Source organism: Microcaecilia unicolor, chromosome 2, assembly GCF_901765095.1.
Source record: "Microcaecilia unicolor chromosome 2, aMicUni1.1, whole genome shotgun sequence".
NCBI lineage: Eukaryota > Metazoa > Chordata > Amphibia > Gymnophiona > Siphonopidae > Microcaecilia > Microcaecilia unicolor.
In genome coordinates this window covers 539,994,269-540,007,036 of record NC_044032.1, presented here as the reverse complement: position 1 = coordinate 540,007,036, position 12,768 = coordinate 539,994,269, and the positions used below count along the sequence as shown (strand labels likewise).

Sequence of the window (12,768 nt, the reverse complement as noted above, 5' to 3'; positions counted from 1 at the left end):
TGGCTAGCAAGGACGGCTAGCTGGAAGAGGAACACAGTCTCTGAGGGTGGCTAGCAAGGCCGGCTAGCTGGAAGAGGAACTCAGTCTCTGAGGGTGGCTAGCAAGGACGGCTAGCTTGAAGAGGAACACAGTCTCTGAAGGTGGCTAGCAAGGACGGCTAGCTGGAAGAGGAACACAGTCTCTGAGGGTGGCTAGCAAGGACGGCTAGCTTGAAGAGGAACACAAACTCTGAAGGTGGATAGCAAGGACGGCTAGCTGGAAGAGGAACACAGTCTCTGAAGGTGGCTAGCAAGGACGGCTAGCTGGAAGAGGAACACAGTCTCTGAGGGTGGCTAGCAAGGCCGGCTAGCTGGAAGAGGAACACAGTCTCTGAGGGTGGCTAGCAAGGACGGCTAGCTTGAAGAGGAACACAGTCTCTGAAGGTGGCTAGCAAGGACGGCTAGCTGGAAGAGGAACACAGTCTCTGAGGGTGGCTAGCAAGGACGGCTAGCTTGAAGAGGAACACAAACTCTGAAGGTGGCTAGCAAGGACGGCTAGCTGGAAGAGGAACACAGTCTCTGAGGGTGGCTAGCAAGGACGGCTAGCTTGAAGAGGAACACAGTCTCTGAAGGTGGCTAGCAAGGACGGCTAGCTGGAAGAGGAACACAGTCTCTGAGGGTGGCTAGCAAGGACGGCTAGCTTGAAGAGGAAAAACTCTGAAGGTGGCTAGCAAGGACGGCTAGCTGGAAGAGGAACACAGTCTCTGAGGGTGGCTAGCAAGGCCGGCTAGCTGGAAGAGGAACACAGTCTCTGAGGGTGGCTAGCAAGGACGGCTAGCTTGAAGAGGAACACAGTCTCTGAAGGTGGCTAGCAAGGACGGCTAGCTGGAAGAGGAACACAGTCTCTGAGGGTGGCTAGCAAGGACGGCTAGCTTGAAGAGGAACACAAACTCTGAAGGTGGCTAGCAAGGACGGCTAGCTAGAAGAGGAACACAGTCTCTGAGGGTGGCTAGCAAGGACGGCTAGCTTGAAGAGGAACACAGTCTCTGAAGGTGGCTAGCAAGGACGGCTAGCTGGAAGAGGAACACAGTCTCTGAGGGTGGCTAGCAAGGACGGCTAGCTTGAAGAGGAACACAGTCTCTGAGGGTGGCTAGCAAGGACGGCTAGCTTGAAGAGGAACACAGTCTCTGAAGGTCAACACTCCGAGATCCACTGTGTCGGCTTCTGACATCTGAAACGGAAGCACTGGACCCTTCCCGTTCCGTAGTTTAAATCTCCCGCCAGTCCATCCCTTCCCTCGAAGAGGAACCAATCCCCTCGGCCCTGGCAGGCAAGGAGCGCCGGGATTGGCCAGCCCACCCTGCAGGCGGAGTCTCAGCGGTAATGCGCCAATCCGGCGCGAGTAGGCGGAGCTTGATTGCTGGTCTGCGCTGAGCCAGGGAGACGCTGACGCCGGCGCCGCCATCTTGGCCGGCGTGCTCCCTTCTCCGAGGCCGGCGTTCGCTCCAGCGGTTCGCCGGCCTCGGCCCGACCCGCGGCAGCGCCGGCCCCGTCGGCGGCTCGTCTCTGCCGCCCTGGGTACCGCGAGCCCCGCCGACCATCGCTCCCCCCCGAGGGAGCACAGGTAAGGGCCCGGGATGGGACAATATGTACTGTTTGAATATTTTTTCTGCTGACTTGTCTTTTGCCTATGTCCAAGATACTCTAGCTGTACATTGCCTTGGGTAGATTTCTTCAAAAAGATGGTAACTAAATCCGGCGTGATGTTCACAGACAGAAACAAGCCGTGGGGAGAGGCAGCAGTCCATTTGACTGATGAGGCTTGACATCCCTGCCAGTAAAGGAATGCCTAGTGTGCCCGCGGGATGGGGGGGAGAGGAGTGCATTCACCACCCCCCTGTCCACCCCTCGGAGAAAGAGCCTGTTGTTAAAAATTTACCAGCACATCACTGCCTATGTCAAAAAGGAACTTGAACATAAGTGTATATAAGCATTTAGGACTAATCAGAGGAGTAATAATCCAGCATAAATAACTGAAAGGGTTAGTAAATAATATTAAGTGACATGACAATTGATAAAGTGCTTTTAACAAAACAATAAGATTCAGTTTATCAGCTTGCAATTCCTGTACTCTCATGCAGCTTTGGAATTGTAGACTGGCCTTTTAGGGATCTTGAAAAACTTGGATGTATGAGTAAGAAAACTTCCCCATACCCATGAGGTAATTTTATAAGAATCAGTGTATCTGTACATCCCAAGAGCCGAAGGAGGAATGAGCCTTACAGAAATAGGCATATTTAAAGATATCAATAGACCCAAATATGTAAAGGTGTTGAAGTATGAAGGTAAATGTTTAGAATCAGTGTCTATCCTTAAACTTGGAAAAGCATTTTGATGAATAGAAGTGAGAACCCACCAGTACAGACAGGGAAGAAAGCAACAGAATTTGCAAAAGAAAAGAAAAAACTCTTTAAAGAATTAAATCAGCTAGCAAGGAAAAACAAGTGACAAATACAACTGAAAATGCAAAGTGTTTCTTCAAGAGCCATATGTTGATCAAAACTGGATACAGGAATGGTTAAGGCAGAGCTTCCCAGACTGTTGGTCACAACCTCAAATGGGGTCATGCAACCTGTGTTTGGTGTCAGGCTCTCCATAAAAATGTCATTGGCCTGTGCTTCTGTGGGACAGGAACAAGATTGATGTTTGCAGCACAGGATAGGGGATTATAGACGAGATTTGTTCACTGCAAGCATAGGAAATATGGTAAAACTAGTAAAAAAGGCCCGTTTCTGACACAAATGAAACGGGCGCTAGCAAGGTTTTCCTCATTTAGCAGTTGCCTGTGAGGTGCGATGCCCCCCCCCCCCTCCCGACACCATCCCACCCACGGCGATGCATCCGGCCGCAGCCATCCGACCCACCGTGCCCATCGCACCCACCTTCGCGTTGGTTTGGCGGCGGGGGATCCGGAACCCCGCCACCACAAGTCCTGTGTGCTGACTACGGCGTCATCGTCGGCGTTGGTAGCTGTGCAGGGCAGAGTTCTGTGCATCTGACGTCATGCACGTGCAGGACGTCAGACGCACAGAAGCCCTGCCTCCACAGGCTAGGAACGCCAAAGATGACGCCGTAGTGAGCAGACAGGGCTTGTGCTGGTGGGGTTTTGGGTCCCCCGCCGGCAAAGCAACGCGAAGGTGGGTGTCTCAGGAGGGAGTTGTTGCGGGGGGGGGGGGGGGGTGCTGGAGGTCCTTGTGTTCAGCTGCAGCTTTACGGGGGGGGGGTCTACGAATCTGCGGGCGGGGCTTGTATTTTTTGAGGTTTGGGGGGGGGGGGTGTTGGATGTGGGAACAGTGGTCTCCGGAGTCATTTGCACTCCGGAGCTTTGGAGGTGCGTCCCCTTTCCGCGGGTGGGTGCGAACCGTTTGTTTAGTTGAGTGCCTATGGATGTCCTTTATGGACGCCCTTCACCTCCCCCCCCCCTGAAATTGCCGCCGCTCCCCCCTCCCCCTGCATTGAAATGACAGCTTACCGCAGCCCCGGCCTCCCCGCCATCCTCCTCATCCCGAGGCACCGCCCCCGCCACCGATCCCCCCCTCCACCCGCCCCCCTCCATCTGCCACTGGGCAGGGCCCTCACAGTGCCTCTCACCTCCGTGTGAAGGCGCTGCAGCAAGCAACAACTGATCGCTTCCCTTCGGATTTCCCTCCTTTCCTCCTTGGCCCACCCTCATCTGACGTAAGTTATTTGCGTTAGATGAGGGCAGGCCAGGGAGGAAAGGAGGGAAGTCCGAAGGGAGGCGATCAGCTGTTGCCTGCTGCAGCACCTTCACACGGAGGTGAGAGGCGCTGTGAGGGCCCTGCCCAGTGGCAGGGGGAGGGGGGGAGCGGGGGCGGGGCAGTGCCTCGGGGGTGAGGAGGATGGCGGGGAGGCCGGGGCTGCGGTAAGCTGTCATTTCAATGCAGGGGGAGGGAGGAGCGGCGGCAATTTCGGGGGGGGGGGGGGGGTGAAGGACGGGACATCCATAGGCACAGCTCGTCTTTTTTTAATATATATAGTGAAGGACGTCCATAAGGGACGTCCATAGGCACAGCTCGTCTTTTTATATATATATATATATATATATATATATATATATATATATATATAGTGAAGCACATCCATAAAGGACGTCCCTGACGAGCACTTTTTTCCCCGATTTTTTTTTTTTTTTTTTTGTAACATTTATAGACGTTTTTCAATCCCGTGCAGCCCCAACGACAGGTACAGACCTCTCGTTAGATTTTCCTGCGTTAAGGCAATCGGAAAAGGTTAGTGCATCTCATTACAATAGGGTTTTTACACAATTTGCTCATCTGCAATCCGTTTTCATTAGCTGCTACCGTCGTCGGAAAATGGCTGGGAGAAGTCGTTAGTGCATGCCAGGGTTTACTACTTGCTCATTAATGGCTCATTAAGTTTAGTGCATCTGGCCCTAAGTGTCCACATCAGAAAAAGTAAATTGCTATAGTTTGGGGTTAATTGGCATCATTATTGGCAGTGTCAGCAAAGTGGCCAAAGATTGTGCAGGTGTGGAGACTGAATTACCCTCTTACTGATATAATTTCTTTGGAGCAGGGTAGTATGGGAAATCTTCCCCTGCTACTATCCTAGTCTGCAGTTAAAGATCTGAGTGACTGAAGGTGGACCCAGGCTTGCAGCATCTTTTTTTTTTTAAATTCAGTTTTATTAAGACTTCCAAGAACTGTGTACAAAGAACAGTGTTAATGAAGGAATAATAAACAGAATCTATGGATGCAAATACAATAAAATAGTAATAGAAAAGCTAACAGTAGCAAAACTGGATACATCTGGAGCCTGGTTTCTTTTACCCCAGCAATAAAAACAAAGAGCAACCTCCCCCCCCCCCTTAAAAAAGAAAAAAAAATCTTCACATATTAAGCAGTCAGTTTGCAGTATCTTTTTATTACAGTCCTTAGCTTTGATACTAAACCATTATTATGCTTTCGTTAAGATTTTATGTAACGCTTATTTATCTGGCATGCTGAGGGAAATTAAGATATGTTTAATTGCGTACTGCAGAGCTGCCTTCTTTATTAATTATCTTAGAAATATTAGTAAACCAAGGCACTAAAATCTCTTTTCAGACTTAATAACAATGATGTTCAAGCTGCATCCTTCACTTTAATCAGTAGCTTGCACCGTAAGAAAGGCAGAGCAGAGAGAGAAACAAGGAAAATGAAAAGTCCACACTGCAGGCAATAATTCTCTCCTTTTGTGTAATACATTTTATTGGCAGGTAGGCTTTTGTAAGGTTAAATTATGCTTCGTCCCTGTGACTCCCCTGTCATTTGTCACTTCATAGCTAATCTGTTCAGTTAGATTTCAGTAATTAGATATGTGTTCAATCGGTATACTAACCCTTTGTTGGAAAACTCTTTAGCAAAGACAGCTTTCAGAATATTTGTTTCCCATAACCAAAAAAGAGAGGTTTGCTTTCTTATGTTTTCCTGGATTTGGATTTGCTCCAGATTTTGCCTTTGTCCGTCTGCATCGATCTGCAAATTCTAAATTGGAATTCAACAATGGCAACATTCTGAGATTCTACCATCCCCATGCCAAACCCCGTATGTTACAATGCTGCAAGTATCCAGTTGTCTGTGTCTAAACAGTCAGCTGCGAGATATGTTTATTGTAAGGTGTGGCACAATTAACTATCTCCATAATATATATATATATTAAAAAACAGAGAGAGAAATGTTTTTGGACATATGAATCATTGTCAATAAAGGCTCATATACAACTTTAAAAAAAATCTAAAAATTTAATCTGCTGATAACCCTCCCTGAAGCAGAGCAAAGGCTCGAAACATGATATTGTGTCTTCCTATTGTTATGGTTTTTATGATCACTGATGAACTGTGGTATAAAAGAAAAATTTGACTAATGGACTGATGATTAAAATAGTGGAGCTCTTTTAAGTTTTATATGAGCCTTTATTGATGATGGTCCATTTGCCCCAAAACATTTAGCCCTGTTTTTTTTTTTTTTTTATATATAAGCACTAGTAAACAAAGGCCCGTTTCTGAGCGCAATGAAACGGGCCCTAGCAAGGGTTTCATGGCTGCATGGCTCGTCGCGGTTTTACCTGGTTCGTGGCTGTTTCCGTTGTAGTTCTGTGTGGGTGGCTGTTTCCGTTGTAGTTCTGTGTGGGTGGCGGTTTTCGTGCCCCGCCCTGGACGTCATCGCGTTTTGACGCGAGGGCGGAGCAGAGCTACAGTGTGGAAATCCGGAGTTTGTGGCCTGAGTAGATCGTTGGAGGTGAGAATCTGCTCCGTCCTCAACGTCATAACGTTTGACGCGAGGGCGGGGCCCACAGACTGTGATTTTCATGGCTTCAGAGCTTCGAACATATGAACTGGCTTCAGTGACGTCAGCAGACAATAGAACGTTGAGGGTGAGTTTTATATATATAGATGGGGATGGTTGGTTGTGCTTTGGCATGATACCTCACATTTATGGACTTTTCAGCTCTGTTTTTGGCTTATTAGGGTTTGTGTAATTGGTTTTAATATTTTTATCATATATGTATATATAATGTGATGCTTCATATATTTGAATCATTGATCATCTTAGTGAGAAGGATGCACAGTTGATTGTACTATGAAAAGCTTTTAGCAGGTTGGGGGATGGAGGGATAGGAGTTCGATTCCTATTTCAGATGTATGTTGAGCCCTGTTGAGTACCAGTTGTGTGAGGAGAGTGAAAGAAACATTTGGTGTAAATTAATCCTAATGGTAATTTTATTCCAATTGACAGACTTCCTGAAGGTGAGGTCACATGACCCAGAAGAAGCCATCCGCCATGATGTGATTGTTACTATTATAACTGCTGGCAAGCGAGATCTGTCCCTAGTTAATGACCAGCTGCTGGGATTTGTAAGAGAGCGAACACTGGACAAACGGGTAAGGGCTAATGTTCTTATTTCCAGCTGTGCTCTCCCTAAATTCTACTTAGTCAGCATTGTTGGTTTGCTGTTCACAGAAAGTGTGAAGCCTGAGTGCAGCCACTTTGAACTTAGATGGGGCTGGGAATTTTCCCTTGAGTGACATACAAGACATTAGGACTCTTCCTTAACCAGTCATTCAGTGTGTCAAAGTTCAAAATAGCTTGTTGGTTTTCAGAGGTGGTGCTGGGGTTTCCTGTTTACTTTTCTTTCCCCAGCATCTTTTTGTTATCTTCTCTTCATAGGCTTTCTGTGAAGATCAGAATTTATTTTCTTTATTTATTGCCTTTTTGAATCTTTGTTATAGAATGGTAATTGCATTTGCTGACTGCACTTTTTGTGCCCGCTGTCAGCTTATTGATCACTTGGAGGAGTGGATGTGGGGATTAGCATTTAGTGTGAATCTTTGGAGATGGAGAGTGTTGTTCTAGGGCCTATAGCAGTGATGGCGAACCTTTCAGAGTGCCCAAACAGCAACCCAAAATCTAATTATTTATCGCAAAGTGCCAACAGGGCAATTTAACCTGAATAACAGGTGTCGGTATTCATGGGCGGGGTCACATTTGACTCCACCCCTTTGATAGCCACACCCTTTACACCAGCCATGGCGTGTATAAACAGACATAATTGAAAATATTATACTAGTATAGGAGAAAAAAATAACATGATTTTTTTTTTCATTATAAATCATTTCTGTAAGCTGTTACAGCTCCAGGGTACCCAGTGCAAAATAAGACAGCAGATGTAAATTCTCAAATTGGACATATTCCAAACACTAAAATGAAAATAAAATGATTTTTTTCTACCTTTGTTGTCTGGTGATTTTGTTTTTCTATCCATATTGGTCCGAGTCTCTGATTCTTCTGCTCTCTATCTGTTCTCTTAACTTCGTTTCCAGGGCTTCCTTTCCATTTATTTCTTTACTTTCCTCCTTTCTTCTTCATTTCTTGCCCTCCATCCATAAGTAAAAGCTGGGTCCTCCTCTGTGGAATTGACTGGAGGAGGTATAATGTGGATCCAGCTTTTGCCTATTTTCTCTATCCATGTGCAGTTTTTCTCCTCTCTGCCCTCCCCTCCATCCACCCATGTCCAGCCACACTCCTCTCCCCGCTGCCCTCCCCTCCAGTCACCCTCCCCTCCCCCTCCCTCCCAGCACCAGGCACCCCTCCCACCCACCCAGCATCAAGCACCAGGCATCAAGCATCCCTCCCACCCACCCAGCATCAAGCACCAGGCATCACTCCCTCCCACCCAGCATCAGGCTTTCTTCACTCCCTCCCTCCCTTCGAGCACCAGGTTGCCCGCTCGCCCCCCTCCGAAATTTAAAACTCATACCTGCACGAGGTGAAGGCGGCATCCCACCCAGCACCAGGCACCAAGCACCCCTCCCTCCCTTCCACCCACCCACCCAGCATCAAGCACCAGGCATCCTTCCCTCCCTCCCTCCCTCCCACCTAGCATCAGGCTCCCTCCCTCCCACCCAGCATCAGGCTTTCTTTCCTCCCTCCCTCCCTCTGAGCACCAGGTCGCCCGTCCGCCCCCCCCCTCCGAAATTTAAAACTAATACCTACGCGGGGTTAAGGCAGCGTCGGCAGCGACAGCAGCAGTGAAAAGCATGCTGGCTTGGCGCGCCTTCAGCCTTCCTTTCTGTCTCTCAAGCTCTGGTCCCGCCCTTGCGGAAACAGGAAATGAGGGCGGGACCAGAGCTTGAGAGACAGAAGGGAAGGCTGAAGGCATGCCGAGCCAGCCCAGCATGCTTTTCACTGCTGCTGTCGCTGCCGACGCCGCCTTAACCCCGAGCAGGTATGAGTTTTAAATTTCGGAGGGGGGGGGCAGGAACTGGCTGAGGCGACGGCGCGCGTGCCAGCAGAGAGGGCTCTGCGTGCCCTCTCTGGCACGCGTGCCATAGGTTCGCCATCACTGACCTATAGGCTTGGTACCACATACAATGATGTTAAAAAATATTTCTCCCCTCCTGATTTCCCTATTGTTGCATTACTAGGAAAAAAAAGCCCATTTCTGACACAAATGAAATGGGCGCTAGCAAGGTTTTCCTCAGAGTGTGTGTGAGAGTGAGTGTGTGATACAGAGAGAGTGAATGTTTGAGTGTGTGTGACAGAGAGAGAGAGTCAATGTGTGAGTGTGTGTGTGAGAATGAGAGTGTGTGCCAGGGGCCCCCTCCCACCCAGTTTCAGGGTCCGCCCGCCCCCACCCCCCTCCAAGTTCCAGGGTCCGCCCCTGCCCCCCCTCCAAGTTCCAGGGTCTGCCCCTCCACCCACCCAGTTCCAGGGTCTTCCCCCCCTCCCTCCCAGTTTCAGGGTCCGCCTGGCCCCCTCCCTCCCAGTTTCAGGGTCCGCCTTGCCCCCCTCCAAATTCCAGGGTCCGACCCCCCTCCCACCCACCCATTTCCAGGGTCGTTGCTCCCCCTCCCCCTCTCCTCCAGCCACCCACCTGCAACGTTGTTAAGTTGACTCCGTGGCTTCACTGAAGTGAAGGGTTTGTAAGGATCGTTAGGTTTGTCGCTCTGTAACCATCTCTCTGTGCCCCGCCCTCGCGCCTCTGATAGGTCCACCGCCCTCGACGTCAAAACGTGATGACGTCAAGGGTGGCGGACCTATCAGAGGCGCAAGGGCGGGGCAGAGAGAGATGGTTACAGAGCGACGAACCTAACGATCCTTACGAACCCTTCACTTCAGTGAAGCCACGGAGTCAGCTTCAGAACGTTGAAGGTGCCTTTTATTATAGTAGAGATAAGTCGAACTGAATAGCTTCTGATCATTATCAAAATGTAACATTAGACAACGGGAACCTGAGTATACATAACACAGCTTTTAAATTTTACTTTATTTTTTTTTTAAGAAACAAAGTTATCTAACGCTCATATTATCCATGATAAACTCCTTAAATCCCTAAAATTAGTAACTAGTTGCAGCACCTTTAACAGCTATAGCTGCAACCAAATGCTTCTTATAATTTGATGTCAGTCTTTCATATCATTGTTGAGGAATCTCAGCCCACTCTTCTTTGCAGAACTTTTTATTTAAAGACATTTATAGATTTTTGTGCGTGAACTGCTTGCTTCAGGTCTTGCCACACCATGTCTTTTTGGTTCAAGTCACTACTTTGACTAGGCCAGTCCATAACTTTAATTTTGTTTCTCCTCAACCATTTAGATGTAGACTTGTTTTTTTTATTTTGGATCATTGTCTTGCTGCATTACTCTGTTATGGTTCAGTTTACAAACAGAAGACAAGAAGTCTTCTTAAAAAGTTTCTAGTACAGTGCAGAATTCACAGTTCCTTTGTTAATGGCAAGTTTTCCAGGTCCTGGGGCAGCAAAGCATCCCCACTCTATCACAATACCACCACCATGTTTCACTGTTGGTATGATGTTCTTACTGTCGTATGCTTTATTTGCTTTACGCCAGATATAATGGGACCTTTGATGTCCAGAGAGTTCTAATTTTGACTCCTCTGTCCACAGAACATTATCCCAAAAGGCTTGGGCATCATTCAAGTATGTTTTTGCAAATGTGAGATGAGCATTGATGTTACTCTTGGATAGCAGCTGTTTCTGCCTTACATAGCATTCTTGTAGAAATTTTGTGGTGACTACTTCACTCTCATGGTAAGGCTCAATATATAGTGAGGCTTAGATTCAACAGGGCTTTCTGAAATGAAGCCTGGCTGTGTTAAATTAGTTGAAAAGCTTCGGGAATGCTTATTTGCTTTCTTGGATTGTGAAATGTGACCTTTTTCTTGCTGAGTGGAGGAGTAGCCTAGTGGTTAGTGCAGTGGACTTTGATCCTGGGGAACTGAGTTCGATTCCCACTGCAGCTCCTTGTGACTCTGTGCAAGTCATTTAACCCTCCATTGCCCCTGGTACAAAATAAGTACCTGAATATATGTAAACCACTTTGAATGTAGTTGCAAAAACCTCAGGCAGTATATCAAGTCCCATTTCCCTTTCCCTTCCTTATAACAGAGCTTTTTTTTTTTTCAGGATTCAGGGGATAACAGGGGATATTGGAAGTGCTAAAATTTTAGATGTAAGCATCAAGAGGGTGGTTCTTCTGCTGGTATTGTTTCCTCTTAGTTTGATGCCTGTAATGCTTTTTTTCCAGTGGCGAGTGAGAAAGGAAGCAATGATGGGCCTGGCACAGTTATACAAGAAGTACTGCCTCCATGCTGAAGCGGGAAAGGATGCGGCTGAGAAGGTGAACTGGATAAAGGACAAGCTGTTGCACATCTACTATCAGAACAGCATTGATGACAAGTGAGTCAGAGGCCTTCTGTTTGTCATTTTTTAAACTCATCTTTATTTATCACTCAATAAAACACACACAACAACAAGAACAATAGAATAACATGGTGAATACATAGTGGTTTCTACATTATATCTCCCTAATACAACAAGTGAGCGCTAAAAGCTACAATCCCCCTTCCTGACCCCCAGTAAAAGCAAAGAAACACTGAAGTAAAAAGGGTTTACTTGCAGAAGACTAGCAAGTGGCCTTCCACTACTAAAAGTCACCCCAGCATCGCTCAAAACTGCAAACTTTAAAGCGACAGAGGGCTGTGAGGCAATACATATCATACCACTAGTCCAGTATGAGCACCAGCGAGTCCAGCTCAGGTCTCCGGGGTTGTTTCCAGACAGTGGCAAGCACTTTCTGAGCTGCTGTCATGCCCAGGCGCAGGAGGAAGTCCTCTTCCATATCCAAGTCTGGAAATGGTCTGTTTAAGAAAGTGGCCAAATCCAGCTGCTGGTCCTGCTGGAGAATCTGAGAAAACATCACAAAAACCTGCTGCTAGAATGGCTGTAAAATAGGTCAATTCACTCCCTCTGGATCAGACCGAGCCTTTTCGCCAGCTGGCCAAGCAGCAGAAGGCGTGTCGCAAGTTCTTGGCCAGGGGCACTTACGACACTTTTGTTATGGCATCCAGAATCTCTGCCCAGGGTACAGCGATGTGCAGACTCTCATGGCTGCATGTCTCTGACCTTGACCATTCGGTCCAGCAGAGAATGGCAGATGCCCCTTGCTGGGAGGATAACCTTTTCAGAGAGAAGGTCGAAGAACTGGTTGTCCAGATCAAAAAGCACACAGATGCTATGTCTTCTCTTTCCCGCCGGGCGCCTTCTGCGACCACCTTCTCATCTAGGAGGTATTTTGGTGGGTCCCGGAGTGCTTCTTATGCCTCTACTAGGGGTAGGTATGCTCTGGCGGCTCGCCAGCCTGCTCAGGCTACACCCCAGTGAGCTTGTTCTCGTCAACAATGTGCGCCTAAGGCCCCTGCTGCTCCCCAGCAAAAGCAAGGGACGAGCTTTTGACTGGCTCCAGCAGAGCGTAGCCACCATAAAGGTGTCCGTGCCGGATGACTTACCGGTTGGAAAGAGGTTACAATTTTTTCACCAAAGGTGGCCTCTCATAACCTCCGACCAGTGGGTTCTTCAAATAGTCTGGTTGGGATTCACCCTCAATTTGATATCCAAACCTCCAGATTGTCCACTGAGAGCTCATTCTTTCAGCTCTCAGCACAGGCAGGTACTTGCAGAGGAACTCTCTGCCCTTCTAAAGGCCTGTGCGGTCAAACCCGCTCCACCAGGGGAAGAAGGGCAGGGATTCTATTCCAGGTACTTCCTTGTGCAGAAAAAGACAGGGGAATGCATCCCATCCTAGACCTAAGGGCCCTGATCATATTCATGGGTCGAGAAAAGTTCAGGATGGTTTCCTTGGGCACCCTTCTTTCCATGATTCAGAAAACAATTGGCTATGGTCTCTGGA

General features: G+C 48.0%; 1 protein-coding gene across 1 annotated transcript in view; it reads left to right on the top strand.

Annotated features, from left to right (window-relative positions):
• PDS5A (PDS5 cohesin associated factor A) overlaps positions 1 to 12,768 on the top strand; it is a 644,759-nt gene that overhangs the window by 207,783 nt on the left and 424,208 nt on the right. The window contains exons 11-12 of the mRNA XM_030191317.1: positions 6,797 to 6,942; positions 11,107 to 11,258. Coding sequence (XP_030047177.1) covers positions 6,797 to 6,942; positions 11,107 to 11,258 — 298 coding nt within the window. The remainder of the gene's footprint in view (positions 1 to 6,796; positions 6,943 to 11,106; positions 11,259 to 12,768) is intronic.